Source organism: Triturus cristatus, chromosome 7 (assembly GCF_964204655.1).
Source record: "Triturus cristatus chromosome 7, aTriCri1.1, whole genome shotgun sequence".
Taxonomy (NCBI): Eukaryota; Metazoa; Chordata; class Amphibia; order Caudata; family Salamandridae; genus Triturus; species Triturus cristatus.
Window position 1 is genome coordinate 1,561,506,460 of NC_140590.1, and position 15,635 is coordinate 1,561,522,094.

At 43.0% G+C, this 15,635-nt stretch overlaps 1 protein-coding gene across 3 annotated transcripts in view; it reads left to right on the forward strand.

The window, feature by feature from the left end:
• Positions 1 to 15,635, forward strand: part of PLTP (phospholipid transfer protein) — a 215,076-nt gene that overhangs the window by 155,715 nt on the left and 43,726 nt on the right. For all 3 annotated transcript variants that reach the window (XM_085619372.1, XM_085619374.1, XM_085619373.1), the window contains exons 7-8: positions 14,643 to 14,706; positions 15,011 to 15,102. In XM_085619372.1, the coding sequence (XP_085475498.1) occupies positions 14,643 to 14,706; positions 15,011 to 15,102 (156 nt within the window). The remainder of the gene's footprint in view (positions 1 to 14,642; positions 14,707 to 15,010; positions 15,103 to 15,635) is intronic.

A 15,635-nucleotide genomic window follows, 5' to 3' on the forward strand; every position in this document is an offset into this window, starting at 1 on the left:
ACCAACTAAAATATCAACAACTAATTAAAAAATTACGTGACAATGAGAACGTAATAATACGTAATTCAGACAAAGGGGGCAATGTGGTGATATGGCCAAAATCTTTGTACATGAAGGAAGCGTTAAAACAGTTAGGAGATCGCAGTTGCTATAAGGTCAGCAACAAAATGATCATTAAAACTGCACAGAATGAACTATATGCAAAGCTCCTAGCGTGGAAAAGCAGTGGATTAATCAATCAAGATGAACTGAAATTCCTAAAAAATGATTACCCGATATTGCCGGTGATGTATTTTATTCCAAAAATACACAAAGACAGCACCAACCCACCTGGCAGACCTATAATTTCGGCCATACAAAGCTTGACAGAGAATGTTTCAATCTACATCGACTCTTTTTTACAAGAATTAGTGAAAAAGTTGCCGTCATATATACAGGACACGAGTGATTTTTTGAGGCAGATACATGGATTCCAGTGGCAATCAGATTTCCTACTGATTTCTATGGATGTCAGCAACCTCTACTAGTCCATCCATCGCACAGACGGAATACAAGCTTTGGAACATTTCTTAGGAAAAAGATCTATAGAGTACCACACCCATAACAAAATGTTAGTGGACCTGACGAAGTTTTGTTTACATACCAATTACTTTCTATTCCAGCAACAGGTCTATCACCAAGTGAGAGGCGTGGCAATAGGTGCGAGTTTTTCACCCAGCTACGCCTGTCTACACATGGGTAGATGGGAAGAAGTAACAGTAAGAACAGAACATCCGGAAATTTGGTCCAAAAATATAATCAAGTGGATCAGATTTATAGATGACTTGTTTGTGATATGGCAGGGTGATACAGAAAGCGCTGAGGAGTTTATAAGATGTCTAAATTCCAACAATGTTAACATCCAGCTCACTCACACCACAAGCAAGAGTACCATCTGCTTTTTGGATGTAGAAGTGTATGTCTCCAATAACATTCTGGAGACTCGCCTACATCGAAAACCAACAGCAGGGAATACCATACTGCATTCAAATAGTTTCCATCCTAAGCATACAATCCTTAGCATCCCCTATGGGGAGATGCTAAGAATTCGTAGAATATGCAGTAATGAAACTGATCTACAAAAAGCACAGGAAGAGTGTAAAATCCGTTTCCTTGAGAGAGGGTACAAAGAGAAGGTAATTGATGATGCCATAAAACAAACTAGGGCCAAAACAAGGGAAGATTTACTCTTCAAACCATCAGCTGGCAAGATTAAAAGAATGAAAATTTCTGCCACAGAGAGTAGCCCCCGATTAATACTCACGTATAATAAACAAAAAGACAGCCTAAGAAAAATAATTAAGGACAACTGGCATTTAGTGCAAAGTGATCCAGTCATAGGGAGTCAAATGCCAGCACTACCCATGATAACATACAGAAAGGCACAAAGCACAGGGGACCATCTAGTCAGCAGTAGTCCAAAGGTCACCACGAGTAGCAATTGGTTGACCAATCGAAAAGGATTTGTCCGGTGTTTGGTATGCAAAGCATGCAAACACGGTGAGAATAAAACATCCTTTTCAACAGCTTTCAAAGGCAAGCCCTCTGTTATCAACAAATTTTTAACCTGTAAATCAGACTTTGCTGTGTTTGTGCTGGAGTGCTCTTGTGGACTGCGATATGTGGGAAGCACAAAGTTGCAGGTCCACAAGAGAATACTCCAGCACATGCGGGCCATCACAAACAAAGATATTACTTACCCGGTAGCCCGCCACTTTGAGGAGGTCCATTCCAGCAATATGGACCACTTAAAGTATTATGTAATCGACAGCGTGCCACCTCCAAGAAGAGGAGGAAACAGGGAAGCCATGTTGAGGCGTCTAGAAACCAAATATATCCTAGAACTAGACAGCAAAAGCCCACATGGTTTAAACACAACAGAGGATTTACATACGTGGTTATAACATCATTGATTTCGATATAAGGTTGGCATCTCAAGTAAGAAACAAAAATGCCCCTCCCCCCTCCCAGAGTCGTTTTCCTCAGTCTAGGAGTTTATGGTAAGCACATGGGCTCATGTGCACTGAACAATATATCTCCAGACAAAACTAATTACAGGCACAGTTAAAATTTAAGCACCAGCACATTTTTATTTTTTTTGCCAATTTACAAGAACATTAGAGTTTACATATTAGTATGACAATGTGGTTGTTTACATAAGTCGGAAATGTTTACATTTACAAGCGTATTTTGCATAGTCATTATGTTATGATGTACTTTGAATTTGTATTTATATCGTTATAACAATCAATAGGTATATTAGATAACAATATACTGTGTTTTGAACGCATTTTTGCATTACGCATCTATAGCAAATGTCATTGCAGGGATGTTAACAATATCGTCCAAAAGAAATGTTACTGAGTAACTGACAACAGGTATCAAAATGTAAACAACATTTCTACTTTCCAAGAATGTTGGGCATTTATGCAAACACAAAGTAAACATAATTGTCATGAATTTATCATTGTTGTGTGCAATATGGCAGAAACTGCACGAATAGTATGTTTTCTAGCTCCATTATTTTAGTGGAAAAGAAACAAAGAAAAAAACTATGCACTTGTCACTTTAAAAGCCGGGGAAATTGACGTGGTGTGTCATGTGATCAAGAACCCTTGGAGGTTCGAAACGCGTCATGGCGGCCATGCACCGAAAGAAATAACAATAAAAACTATACCTGCACTGCAAAAAGTGGAGTTCGCGCCTTTCTTGGTTCCTGGTTCTGGGGACTGGATCGAGGAGAGACCGTTGTCAGAAAGGATTACGAATATATATATATATATATATATATATATATATATATATTCACTGAAAAAAACATAGGTTTCACACATGTTATAGTTAGCGGAAATTTTACTGATAAAAAACCAATGAAATTCCCCCGTTATAGTTAGTGCAGGCAACTATAACTCACGCGACTGCAATCTTCTGCTGATGACATATGTGTATTTATGAAAAACAAATATTTTTAATATATGTATAGCTAAAAATTTATGGAAGAAGACATGGGCAAATAAGTGTCTAAATACAGTATTAGCATCAGCAGAGGATTGCGGTCGCGTGAGTTATAGTTTCCTGCACTAACTATAACGGGGAAATTTCATTGGTTTTTTATCAGTAAAATTTCCGCTAACTATAACATGTGTGAAACCTATGGTTTTTTTCAGTGAATATATATATATATATATATATAAAATGAAAAAACGATTTATTTTTTCTATACAAGTCCAACTTACACTACAGAATCATTAGAAATTCTGAAGTTATACTTACAGCTTAAATTTATAATTTACACACCATCTTAAAATTACTCTAAGGTCCACACCTCCATGCCCAGTGTTGTCACGTCACTCGCCATACTACATTAACTAGAACTCGCCATTCTACCGTGCACTGTGTTATCACAAATTATGTCATTTGAGATGTCATACATTTTGGTATGAATACTATGATTTCACGTGGTATAAATGATGTAATGCGGAAGGGTATAACAAGTACATGGGGAATGTGCAAGTTATAGTTAATGTAGTGTGGGGAGTGAAGTGATAACACTGGATTCAGAGGTGCATGGCTTATAGTAATTTGAAGGTAGTATGTAAATTATAAATTTGAGTTATAACTTTAGAATTTCTAATGCTTGTCTAGTTTAAGTTGGGTTTGTATAGAAAGAATAAATAAAGTTTTCCTAACTATAACTTGACTTCAATGGTCTTTTAAAAAAAAAAAAAAAATGTGTTTCCAATTGTAGTGTAGCTTGCCATTTATTAGTGTGTCATTAATTGGAGTGTCGTACAGTAGAATTGAGGAGAGTGCGGTACAGTGTAGTATTGTAAATTGGAGTATTGGAGTGGAATAAAGTGCAGTGGAGTAGCTTACAGTGAAGTAAAGTCATACAGTGGGGTAAGGTGGTGTGTTTTATAGTGAAGTGGAGAACCAGAGTGGAGTGGCGTGTTGTACAGTGGAGCATAGTGGAATGCCGTACAGTAGAGAAGGGTGTTGTAAACTGTCAGAGTGGAGTACAGTGTTGTAGAGGAGAGTGGCATAGAGTGGAGTAGTGTACGGTAGAGTGACATTCAGTGGAGTATTGTGGGAGCGCGGGCCAGATAAACAGACGAGGAGGCTGTATGTAGTGTGCCAGTCGGCGGCTTTTATTTACAGAGTCGGAAATAGAGCTAGAGGGTGTTGGTGATCCCTCGGGGTCTTTGACCTGTTTCTCTCTTTTAAGTGGAATGTTGTTTCCAGTAGCTTCCCCGTCTGTTTGGGCTTCTTCGCGGTCTTTGGTTCTCCCACGGAGGCTCATAGGAATAAGTGAGAGAAAAAAGGAGCCGTCAGTCCTCTCTTTTTAATGATAGGCCCATAAACTAGGGCAATCCCGTCACCATACCCAGTGGGTGGTACAAACGAGGTTCTTTGGTAGGTCAGGGTCACTCGTGAGGGTAGGGGAATTTATGTGCCTAAGGGACAAGGGGGGAAAAAGGTGCACGAGGGTTTGTGCTACGTATCACGTTTAGACCAGGGGTGGTTAATCCTGTGTGGGGGTAGTGCTTTTTAATCTCAGTGAACCTTTACAGTTGTTCTTAGAAGTTTTCTTCCCCCCCCTCTCCCTCCCCCTCCTCTCTCTCTCCCTTCCCTGACTCGGAGTACTCACCGGCTCCGCCGCAACTCTCCAGAGTTGCGGCCGCTCTCCAGCCTCCTCCTGTGGGGACCACTAGTCTTCACACCACTGCTCGTCGTCTTCTCCGTTTTCTCCTTCGCTCCGCCTGGTATCTTCGTCTTCTTCCGATTCCGCGTTCTCCTGCTTCACCGTTTCTCCGCTCTCTGACTTCCTTCTCTCTCTGGCTTCTTCGTGCCCGCTGGGTGCTGATTGGTCCCTTTTCTCTTCCGCCTGGTGACTGCTTCCGGGGTAGCTCCCTCCTTCCCCGGTGACGTCCTGAAGAAGTGGTTCCTGTGTGGGTAGAATACGGAGGGGTGTGTTTATCCTCCTGGAGGGCACCATAAGGGAAGGTGGTGTCTGGGTCCTAACTCCCACAGGTAAGTGGTCTCCGTTACGACATACGGACCATGGACGGGATTCCCTCGGCACCCCCCCCCCCCCCCACAAGTATCAATGAGGAGTGTCTGAGTACACTGGAGGAGAGTGTCATTCAGTGGAGTGGCGAATGATATAATGGAGTGGCATGTCATAGAGCAGAGTGGAGTCTCATCTCATCGAATATTATACAGTGTACTACAGTGACGTACATTGGAAGGGACATAGAGTGAAGTAGAGTGGCATACAGTGTAGTATAATCTTCTAGACTGGAGTTGCATACAGTGGAGTATAGTGTCGGACCTTGGGGAGGTGTACAGCACAGTATATTACTGTAGCATACAAAGGGATAAAGTGTAGTGTAGTGGAGAACACTGCAGTAGGGTAGAGTAGAATAAAGTGTCAGAGTAGAGTGGTGTGAAATGCAGTATACTAGAGCGGCATAACAGAGTTGAGTAAAGTGTTATAAATAGGAGTCGCTATTGTACAGTGCAGTGGTGTGTTGTACTGTATTTGAAGGTGTTGTAGACTACAGGAGAGTAGAGTTGCATAAAGTGCAATACAGTTTTCTAGAGTGGAGTGGCGTACAGTACAGTGTTGTGGAGCTGTAGGAAGCTGGCTCTGTATATACTATACCAAAATGAGGTATGGTGTGCACAGAGTCAAGTGGAACCCCAACGGTAGGCAGAGATAAAAGTAGATAATTCCTTACTCTCTATTTGTGGTAGTGTGGGCGAGCAGTAAGGCTTTATCAGAGGGTAGTGTTAAGCATTTATTGTACCAACTCAGGCAAGAAATTATTACACACACTCAAAGACTAAACTCAGACCAATTTGTTTGTTATAAAAATATTATTCAGTTATTTTATTTCTAGAACCAAGCCAGGCCTGGTGCTGGTAAGTGAAATAATACTTTGCAAGCTATATGCAGTGATTTACAGATAAGTGCAGGTTCAAAAGCAGTTGGTTGATTTACAGGTGAGTCAACAGTTCAAAATTACTTTTCAGTTACTTTATAGATTACTGTGCACGTTACTTCTTAGATTACTTTTTAAGTTACTTTTCCTAATCAGTGTGATATGCCTAGATATCACACTGACACATTTCCTAGACAAAAGGTAAGTAATTCAGTTTTTACACATATGCAGTTTTTCAAGGTTTCATACAAATCAACTCTACACTTAGAAGAATTTTCAAAGAAAAGCAGTCAATGCAATCCTATGGGAGGAAATGAAGTTATCGGTTTACAGGTAAGTACTTGTTGGTGGGAGTTGGGTTTCTGGGGTTAGAACCAGGGTTCCCCCAGGGGCGAGGATTCACTCTCTAAGCACCCTCAGCAACACTAGGGCAGTTGGGTGCAGAGTGCTGAGGCCCAATGTTATCCAATGGGGGATAGGGGCTCCTGGTTGGTGGCTGCTCACGAGCAGGCCACACGGTTGTGGGAGCAAAGCTGCTGGTTTTAGGCTCAGGGCAAAGGGGGATCCGGTTTAGCACACAAAGTGCACCCACAGCAGCACAGGGGCGGCCGGGTGCAGGGTGCTGGTTTGGCGTCGGGTGTCCTGTTGATTTCAATGGGGATTCTTTAGTTGCAACAAACACTGCAGGCTTGGAGACTAAGATCTTCTGGAGGTGACCACTGGTTGTAGAGGTAAGTTGAGATGCCTGGGGATATGTCGGTTGGGCCACTCAAGGCCGTGGGGCGTCGGATGTCTTTAGGCATCAGGTTTTTGTTACCGGCTCCGGTCTCAGTCGAGGTGATCCTCCAGAAAGGAGCTGCATGTTTTTGGTTGGAGACTTGAGGCAGGTCAGGGATCACCAGATCCCAGGTCAGGATCACTGGGGAGACCTCCTTGTGGTGTTGGGCCACTTAAACTCGGGCTGTGAAAACTCGCAGATTGGGCCAGTCTGTGGGTAAGCAAATCCAGTGCGCATGGGAGACAAAGTCTTGGTTTGGGAAGGCAAGGCAGGTCCTCCGGGTTCTTGGGGGCTGCTGGTTGCAGGACATGCCGGGATTCGCTGGAGCAGGTTGAGGCTGGGACAGGCCTGGGGCCAAGGCAGTTGGTGTCCTCCTCTTCTTCCTCAGCACGGCTCTTCGGTCCTTCTTCTTTCTTCTTATCTGAGGAGACAAGGTTCAGTGTTGCCCCTAAATACCAGATTTAGGGTTGTTGCAGGTAGGTACAGGTCAAGACCAATGGGTCCCTTCCTTGGGGTGGGTACACCCCCTATTATGCCACCCTCCAGTGGAAGGGGGGCAAAAGCCTCACTCTGGTTGGCTGGGTCCCCCCATGTGCAAGAAGGTGGGGACTGAGAGTTGTGCTTCACCTCGCCTCCCCCACCTGAGATGTGGGGTTGGCAAAGGTGGGCACACCTCTCCTCCTAACTTGGTTTTCCTGCCGATTCTCCCTCTCAAAGTGGGGGTCAAAACCAGCGGAGGCCAGTTGCTGGGAGCAGCAAATGGCTGGGGCAGCTCACAAAGGCAGCAAGCCTTTGAAGCTCCCCTTTCGTGAAACCTGACCATCCTGCGGGAGGAGGCTTGGCACCTCGTCCCAGGATGAGCATTGTTTCAGGACCCCAAGAGCGGCAGACTCTCGACCCAGGGGTCCAGAAACATGTCTGGTAGTGGCAGCTGGCGAGCAGCCACTCAGCCAGGACACTAGAGTTAGGTCGTTTTTCAGGGTGCATTTCTAAGATGGCCCCGAAGTGCTTTCTTCATTAAATCCCACACTGGCATCAGTGTGGGTTTAATGTGCTGAGAAGTTTGATACCAAACTTCCCAGTTTTCAGTAAAGCCATTATGGTGCTGTGGAGTTCATAATGACAAACTCCCAACACCATATACTCTTTATGGCATTACTACACTTACGATGTCTAAGAATTGACTTAGACACTTTAGGGGTATAGGGTTCATGCACCTGTACCCTCACCACTGGTATGGTGCATCCAGCTAGAGGGGTGGCTTACCTATGCCAGGACAGTGGGTTGTAGGCATGGCACACAGGGATGTGTGCCATGTCGACTGTACACTTTGTTCTGCACCTAGACACGCAGCCTGCAATGGCAGTGTGTGTGTAAAGGTACAAGGCCTCTAAGGGTGGCACAATAAGTGCTGCAGCCCTTAGAGACCTTCCCTGGTCACAGTGCCCTTGGTAGCTATGGTACCTTTAACAAAGGACTTACTTGTGGCCAGAGAGTTGCCAGCTGGGTTTTGCAACAGTACAGCTTAGGAAAAGAACATAGGCCCTGGGTACCTGGTTGACAGGAACCCAGGGCACCATCAGTCAAAGTACATCAACAGTTTGGCAAAAAGTGGTGACAACCATGCAAAATGGGGCACTTTCTTCCAAGAGCGTGCTAGAGTGGGTTTGCATACAACGATGTAGAATGATGTAGAGTTGAGTAGCATACAGTGGAGTACTGTGTCAGTGTTCAGTGGAGTAAAGTGTTGTGCAGTGGCATAGAAAGAGTTGTGTACAGTGTTGTATAGTGGTCTATAGTATCTTAGAGTGGCATACAATAGAGTAGAGCATTGTACAGTGGCATACAGTATAGTACAGTGGAGTGTGGGGGTATAGAGTGAAGTAAAGTGTCGGAGAGTGCCATACAGTGTAGTAGAGTGTTGTAGAGTGGAGTTGCATAGAGTACATGAGTGTTTTGTATAGAGGAGTTGCATAGAGTGAATTGCTGTACAGTGGTTTAGAGTGAGGTAAAGTCTCGTACAGCGGAGTAGAGTCAAGTGGAGTTGCGCAACGTAGTTAGGAGTAAAATTTAATAGAGTGTATAGGCATGATGTAGAGTGGTGTGGAGTGGAGAAAAGTGTAGTTGCATAGCGTTGAGTGGAGCAAACTTACACTTAGCTTCTGCTATTGTCCCTAGTTATCTACTACCGATCTTCAATCAGATGTTCCTATCAGGATATTTTCCTAAAAAATTGAAAATAATATCTATTCTCCCGTTTTTCAAACTTTGATGCAGATAACCCTAGTAATTTCAGACCAATATCCTGGCTTCTTTTACCTGCTAAGATGGTAGAGTAAGCTTTAGAAGCCAACATTAGTATGGAGCCGGCTCTGATCACAGCTTCTGAATATGTTAAAAAATCCTTGGACAAGGGACAACGCTACCTTGATTTTGTTGGATCTCTCTGTAGCGTTCGGCACCGTTGACCATGGACTTCTTATTAATTGTTTACATGAGTTAGGTGTTAAAGGCGCTGCCCTCAAACATTTGCAATCTTTTCTTACAGATAGAGTTCAATTTGTGGAATTACATGGTTACAGCTCGTCATCCTTTACACTACCCTGTGATTAAAACTTTTGGGTTCTCTGTTGTCTCATATGCTGATGACATCCGTATTGTGGTGTCGTTTACCGAAGACTTAGATAGGACTGCCAACTGCTTCCATGACTGCATGTGACAGATCAGGAGCTGGGTGGCTACTGTCTGAAGTTAAATTCAGAGAAAACTGAGACTCTTCTTTTTGGCTATCGCCAATCTTTCTGGTCTCCCAAATGGTGGCCACGGGAAATGGGTGCTCTCCCGATTCCTATCGCTAAAGTGAAAAACCTGGGAGTCCAATTTGACAAGAAACTTTCATTTGTGGGACATGCTAATGCTATCACCTCCTCCTGCTTTTTCCTGTTCAAGTCGCTCAGCAAAGTCTTTCCCTTCATCCCACTGATCTGCGTAAAGCAATGATCACCGCTCTTGATTTTTTTTTTTATTGATTATTGTAATGGGCTGTTTCTTACTGCCCCAAAGAAGCACTGCATAAGCTCCAGATGGTCCAAAATGCTGCAGCTAGACTACTTCTTGGGATACCAAAACATCAGTTGGCCTCCCAAACTCTGTCTTCCCTCCACTGGCTTCCGCTGGAAAAGTGGGTGATTTTCAAATCCCTATGTATAGCCTTTAAGGCCCTTCATAGCGAGGGACTGGAATCTATTTGCCAGCTTTTCCAATGGTACACCCCAACCAGAACATTAGTATCATCCTCTCTGGCTAATGTGGTTGTACCAAAAGTTAGGAAAGCCACTTGGGGAGGCAGCAGTTTTGCAGTGGCTACTGCCAAACTTTGTAACTCAATGACCCTCAAGCTAAAATCTATCAACAATCTACTTACCTTTCATAAGGCTCTCAAAACATGGTTGTTCAACAATATATATATATATATATATATATTTTTCATGTCTGTTTTCACCGACTCCTTTCACTCTTATGTTTGGTTAAACTATTGTCTTTACTCTCTTTATCTGCCAGAAGATTCTAGCGCCTAGACACCCACGAGTAGTAGTGCGCTTTATTAATTACAATTTCATTTCATTATTATATATTGGAGTGGCGTCTCATATATTAGAGTGGAGTGCTGTGTCAAAAAAGTATTCAAAAGTGGCAGATGGTGGAACAGAGTGTTGTACAATGGAGTGTCCAGATATAGAGTGGAGTCTAAAGTTGGACAGTGGAGTGTATGGGGATAGAGTGGAGTAGAGTGTTGTAGAGCACCATAAAGTGAAGTAGAGTTTCATAGAGTGTAGGTATATAGAGTGGAGCAGAGAGACCTACAGTGGAGTGACATAAGTAGAGTGGCGCACACAGTTGTGAGTGCAGTGGAGTCCAGAACAGTGGAGTGTTGTAGAGTGGCATAGCATATAGCAGAGTAGCATAGAGTGCACAGGCGTACAGTGCAGTGCCATAGACTGGAGTGATGTACAGTCTAGTGGGGTAGAGTAGAATAGAATACAGTGGCCATAGACTAGAGAGGCATCCAATGGAATAGCGTACAATTGAGTGGCATAGAGTGAAATGGTGTACACTAGAGTGACATACATACAATGGAATGGGTAGACTGCAGTGGCATACAGTGGAGTGGGGTGGGGTAGAGTGGAATAGCATACAGTGGAGTGACGTCCAGTGCTGTGGCATACAATGAAATATCGTACAATGTGGTCGGGTAGAGTAGAGTGGCACACAGTGGACTGGCATAGAGTTGAGTAGTATACGGCGGAGTGGAATACTGTTGAATAGCGTACAGTGGATTGTCAAAGAGTGGAGTGGCATACAGTGGAATAAAGTATAGTGCAGTGACATACAATGGAGTTCTGGCCACTGAAGTGGTATACACTGGAGTGGAATAGAGTGAAATAGAATACAATGGAGTGGCAGAGTTGAGTATTGTCCACTGGAATAGCGTGGAATTGAGTAGTGTATATTGGAGAGGGTACACTGGAGTGGTGTAGAGTTAAGTACTGTTTAATGGAGTGGCATACAGTGAAATAGTGAAAAGTGGAGTATCGTAGAGTGGAGTGGAATACATTGGAATGTCGTACAGTGGATTGACGTTCAGTGCAGTGGTGTAGAGTGGAATAGCTTAGAGTGGAGAAGTGCAGAGTGGAGTCGCATACAGTGGAATAGTGTATAGTGCTGTAGCATACAGTGGAGTGGCACAGAAAAGAGTAGCATACACTGGAGTGGCGTACACGGGAGTGGGGTATAGTAAAATATAATACAGTGAAGTGGCATAGAGTAGAGTGTTGGCCAATTAAATAGCGCAGAATGGGGTGGTGTAGAGTTGAGTGGCATACATTGGAATAGCGTAGAGTGGAGTATTGTTCAGTGCAGTGGCGTAGAGGGGAATACCATATAGTGGAGTAACATACAGTGCAGTGGCTTACAGTGGAGTGGCGTACACTGCAGTGGTATATAGTGGAGTGGGGTAGAGTGGAATAACATACAGTGGAGTGGCATAGAGTGGCGAACAGTGTAATAGTGTGGGGTGGGGTACAGTGTAATAGCGCAAAGTGGAGTAGTGTACAGTGGACTGGCATAGACTGCAATGCCATACAGTACAGTAGGGTAGAATGGAGGGGCGTATGGTGGAATGGCGTCCAAAGCATAGCATACAATGGAGTGGCATAGATTAGAGTATCGTACACTGCAGTAGCATACAGTGGAGTGGCATACAGTGGAATTGCGTACTGTTGGTTGGCCTATAGTGGAGTGGCATACAGTGGTATAGTTTATAGTGGACTAGGCTACAGTGGAGTGGCATGCAGTAGAATAGCGTAGACTGGAGTGGTCGTATAGTGGAGTGGCATAAAGCGGGATACCATATACAGGAGTAGCGTGCAGTGGAGTGGCATAAACTGGAGTGATGTACACTTGTTAGAATAGAAATCTTCATGTTCGTGTATTGCTTTATGTAAGTTAGCTTTTAAAGGACTATTTTTTTATTTAGACGCCATCTTGGACCACGATCGAAACTAATTCCTTGCCATTTCCGAGAAAAGTTCTCAGATTTGTTTTGTTTATGCAATGCGAAGTTTTGCTTCACTAATGAATAGACTGTTCTTATTAGCACATACCTTTCTTTCTAGATAGAGGCCCTCTCCCACTTGTCTGGTGTCGGGAGCTGGGTGAAATGATCTTGGGCAGTAATTGGGAAGTGTGAGATATCAGAATCAAAACTTATTTTTTTGGATTGCACTGTCCAGCTGTATCTGTCTGGAAAATTCCACTGTTGGCGTGTTTTAGCCCATTTACGAAGTGTACATAAAGTATCTTTCTGCTTGTTGATTTCAGTCCCTCTGCAGCACTCCTAGCGACTGGGCAGACTGGGCTCCGCTCTGAGTGTATATAAATAAAGTTATTGGTTTGTATTCTCTACTGTCTGACCGACTCTTCATTTAGTATGGAAGGCTGAGATGTGGTCATTAGTGACCCGGGTGACCCTAATCAGGCCATTTCCTTCACAGTGGAGTGGGATAAAGTGGAATATCATACCGTGGAGTTGCGTACAGTGTAATGGCGTAGAGTGGAGTTGCGTACTGTGTAGTGGCGTAGAGTTGTGTGGTGTACATTGCAATGATGTACACAGGAGTGGAGTAGAGTAGAATACCATACAGTTGAGTGTAGTAGAGTGAAGGTGTGTACAGTGGAACAGCATAGAGTGTAGTGGCATATAGTGCAGTTGATTACATTGTAGAAAAGCGTAGAGTTCAATAGCGTATACTGTAGTGGCGTACAATGGAGTGGCATAGAGTGTAGTGGCATAGAGTGCAGTGGTGGTCAGTGTAGTGTCGCACAGTGGAATAGCATACAGTGGAGTGATGTGGTGTGGTGTGGAGTGGCATGGAATGGAGTGGCATACAGATGTATATGTAATTAGAAACAATGCAGAATATGGCGTGAAAAGTATCTGAAGATAGCAATTTGCGCCGCCTTGTTTTTATCCAGTTTTATGAACCAATGCAGGGCCATACATGGTGGACTTATGTTGTTTTGTAAATCTCTCTTAAGTATTACGTTGGCCATGTGAAACCATGTATGGCGCAAGGGTAAAGCAATTCAATAATAAATATAGGTGTTAGTGACACATTGTGCCACAGTATACAGCAGTACTTTTATGATATACCACGGTACATGCCGATGGGAAGGCATTATATTATTTTTCGCACAGTTTGGCTGTATTCTGGGTTAGGGTCTTATATATAGGTAACTAGTAGGTGTTTTTCCTTTTTCTCTACCCTATTACCACTTTATTAAAGTGTTAATATGCAAAGACAATTATTTTTATTTTTCTATATCTTGTTAAAAGATTTATGGTGTTGTGATATTTATTTTTGTAGTACAGCAGTACTTCCAAGGCAGTACTGCGGTACTCAATTTTTTTTCTCCAAAGTATTATACATTATAATAATTTTTTTCTACCTAATGTCACTTTAATTAAATGGTAATAGGTAGGAAAAATTCTAAAACCTACTATTTACCTGTATTTTACGCCCTGACCCAGAACACAGCCAAATTGCACAAAAAACAACGTGACTGACTTTGACTTTTGTAAAAGAAGTCATTAGTCAATGATATAATGCCTTGTCTTTGGCATGTACTACCGTAGTTTTGCAAAATTACCCCAAAACTACTGCGACAACAGGTATCACTAAGATTTATGCCCTTATACCTTAGAAAATACTTACCTCTAACCTCAAAATGGATCATCTGCACACCATAATGTATAATCCTGCAAAATTTCAACCAAGTCTAACTGGCTATTTGGCTGCTATGTCCTATACAAAAAGTCTATAGAAAATGCATTGGGGACAAAACGCGTTTTGGTACCCCCTTTTTATCTTTGCGCCCCTTTGACCAATCGCCGTGTAACTTGCGATCATCTGCCAATGTAGAAGGAAGAATAGGTTTGGAAAGTTTAGCGGTGATTCATCAAACTGGTGCAAAGTTATTAAGAGCCAAAACGTCAAGGAACTCCTATCTCTGCTAACCCTAACTACAGAGTGGCCACCGCTATTCACTAACAAATCAGAAAGCAAAAGCAATTCACAAATGCCAGCAACTGCATGAGCTGATGCATGGACCTTCTGTGATGAAGCCCTTTCTAGTCCAACTGTATTGTCTTCTATATTTGTGGAGAGGGCATTGCGTGCATTCCCAACAGCGATATTGCACTTGAAATACACAAAACGTGCTGAGAAACAGTGCTGTCTCAATTCCCAGTATTGAGCTATCGCTTGTTCCCCTTTTGCCCTGCTATAACATGGATTCATGACACTGTGTTTTCATTGCAGATTTGTCCTGCACTCAACCATGCAGGAATGGTGCTGTTGAACTCTCTGCTGGACACTGTGCCAGGTAAGTCAGAGCCGCCAATGAGACTGGACTCTGTGTGAGAATCCATAAACCTGTCCTAGGCGCAAGCCTCAAGGACTACACTGATCTTAGCTATGTTGCTGCATGATAGTATTAACTTCTAGACATAATATTGGCCTAAGTGCATAACAATCCTAATGAATCGATCGTGCTCTTAATTAATGCCATGGTTGAGGGAAGGGTGGAAATTACGCTTTCCTTGGTGGACCTGTGCGATTTGTCGTAGACTCATGTATTTATCCTGGGATGAAGGGCCAATTAATTGAGAATCTCTCTTTTTGAACAGTGAGGAATCCTGTGGATGATTACATTGGTATTGATTACTCACTCCTGAGTGACCCCGTCGTGACTAAAGATAGTCTGGAGATGGATTTCAAGGTAAGATCCTGGAAATTTCCAGGAAAGGATCTTGTTGAGAATAAGAGTAATTTGACCATAAAGTTACAAGTCAGAAGGTGTAAGTTACTGGTTCTTAGGAACAGGTTTTTTTAAATGTCAGTAGGCACTAATTGTCTCTGGACATAATTTACAAACTTCTCTACACAATTAGAGACAGGTTGCTGTTGTTTGTTATAGGTTCATTGGTTACTAGGTACAGACTCCTCCAGCACTTTGTAGTTGGACTGTTCCTGGTCATGAAGGCTGCTCATTATCCTTAGAGGCAGGTTGAATCAGGTTGTTCGACCAACTAATTAGGGACAAGCAGCTGCTCCATAGAGTTAGGAACATGGTAGTGCTAGCCTTTTACCAAATTATGTAGATTTCACCACATTGTAAGTGGCAAGATAGTTTAAGAATCAGAGGACAGGTCGCCTATGTCTATTTATTAGGTTTGTACTATTCTTATTTATTTGAACCAGGCTATTATACACCTAGTGTGAACACACAGCCAGATCACCAGGTTCAAGCTG